Source organism: Sinocyclocheilus grahami, unplaced genomic scaffold (assembly GCF_001515645.1).
Source record: "Sinocyclocheilus grahami isolate Dianchi unplaced genomic scaffold, SAMN03320097.WGS_v1.1 scaffold106.1, whole genome shotgun sequence".
NCBI classification, from domain to species: domain Eukaryota; kingdom Metazoa; phylum Chordata; class Actinopteri; order Cypriniformes; family Cyprinidae; genus Sinocyclocheilus; species Sinocyclocheilus grahami.
Genome location: NW_015505285.1, coordinates 288,515 through 289,971, shown reverse-complemented (window position 1 = coordinate 289,971; position 1,457 = coordinate 288,515). Strand labels below are relative to the sequence as shown.

Below are 1,457 nucleotides of genomic sequence, written 5' to 3'. Positions count from 1 at the left end.
CGCCGTGGTGGTCTACTGTCTGGTTTTGGTGGTCCTCTGCCCCGCTGTGGTGGTCCTCTGCTCTGCCATGGTGGTCTACTGTCTGGTTCTGGTGGTCCTCTGCTCCGCTGTGGTGGTGCTCAGCTCCGCCGGCTCTGCCTCAGTCCCTGGTCTCTCCTATCCTTGGACCTGGCCCTCCGTCCCTCCCACTGTTCCGCCTCCGCTCCACCGCCCACCTGGATCGTTTAGTGTTTGGAGCGTCTGGAAGCCGCTCCTTGGGGGGGGAGGCTCTGTCACGAATTCAGTCCATGGACTTCCGTTTATTCACCACCAGAGGTCACCCTTTCCATTTCATTGACTCTCGCACAACACAAACTGTTGCATAGCACCCCGGACTACATAACCCATCATTCTTTGCACGATTTGCCCCACTGCACTGATTGCACACATCTGTTTCTAATCACCTCACTCACTATATAACACCCACTCTAACCACATTTCTCTGCTGAGTATTGTTTAGCCTGTACCCCTTTCCGAGTCTCCGTGTTTTCCTTGTTTTGCCTTGCCTTGCCTGTTTTCTTGGATTTCTCCCTCTCGTCTCGCCCCTGTGATTCTGTCTGCTGATCGGTGACCTATGCTAGCCCTGGGTTTTTTTTTTCCCCGCCATATACCTGTTTGCCATTGTTTTGACCCTGCCTGTTTACCACGTCTCTTGAATAAAGCCTGCAGATGGATTCTCACGTCTCGTCAGCCCCGTTACATTTATAATATTTCACAATATTGCTGTTTTTTTATCAAATAAATGACTTTAAACGTGTTCCATACTAAATGTAGTGAGTTATAGTACTGTATGTATTTTGCTCCAAACTGACCTGTCCAAGCAGGTGTTTTCTCCGAACAGAGCCACGGCTGTAGAGTTTGACTGCCAGCTGCAGATTCTGGTCCTGATTGGTGATGGGCAAGTGAAGCACTTCGCCCCATTGGATCTGCCCCCCTGATGACTTAATCACCTTCGTCTTCCTCTTCAGTAAGACCCTACCCTCACTCAACAACTCAACCTTCACAAAGAAACCTAAAGAGAACATCCATTTGCACAGTTCATTTTATTAACATTGTTGTATTTGTCATATTCACTCTTCCACAACAATAAACTAAGGAGGGAAATAAATAAGAGGGCTTTCAGAAGGAGAACTTAACTTATAATGAAAATATATTTAAAATGGACTAGGATGTAAAGTTATGTTACTGAGAGTGTGCAAAATGATGATGAAAGCTGAAGAACTCACTCTGTGTAAGTGGTGAGGAAGATGATGGAAGGTTTTGAGCACTAAGGATCTGGAGTTGCATTCGACTGTTCACTGGCTGGAAGCACAAGGCCAGCTGAAGCTCAGCATGACACACCTACAGAAACACACAGACACACACAAAATAATCCCCAATAGGGTTAGGTGTTATGTTGCATGTGTGTGTGTGTGTGT

General features: G+C 46.9%; 1 protein-coding gene across 1 annotated transcript in view; it reads right to left on the bottom strand.

Annotated features, from left to right (window-relative positions):
• Positions 1-803: 803 nt before the first annotated feature.
• The window catches only part of LOC107588684 (tandem C2 domains nuclear protein-like), a 26,500-nt gene continuing 25,846 nt past the window's right edge, over positions 804-1,457 (bottom strand). The window contains exons 10-11 of the mRNA XM_016276894.1: positions 1,266-1,380; positions 804-1,051 (exon numbers count right to left, since the gene is read on the bottom strand). Coding sequence (XP_016132380.1) covers positions 804-1,051; positions 1,266-1,380 — 363 coding nt within the window. The remainder of the gene's footprint in view (positions 1,052-1,265; positions 1,381-1,457) is intronic.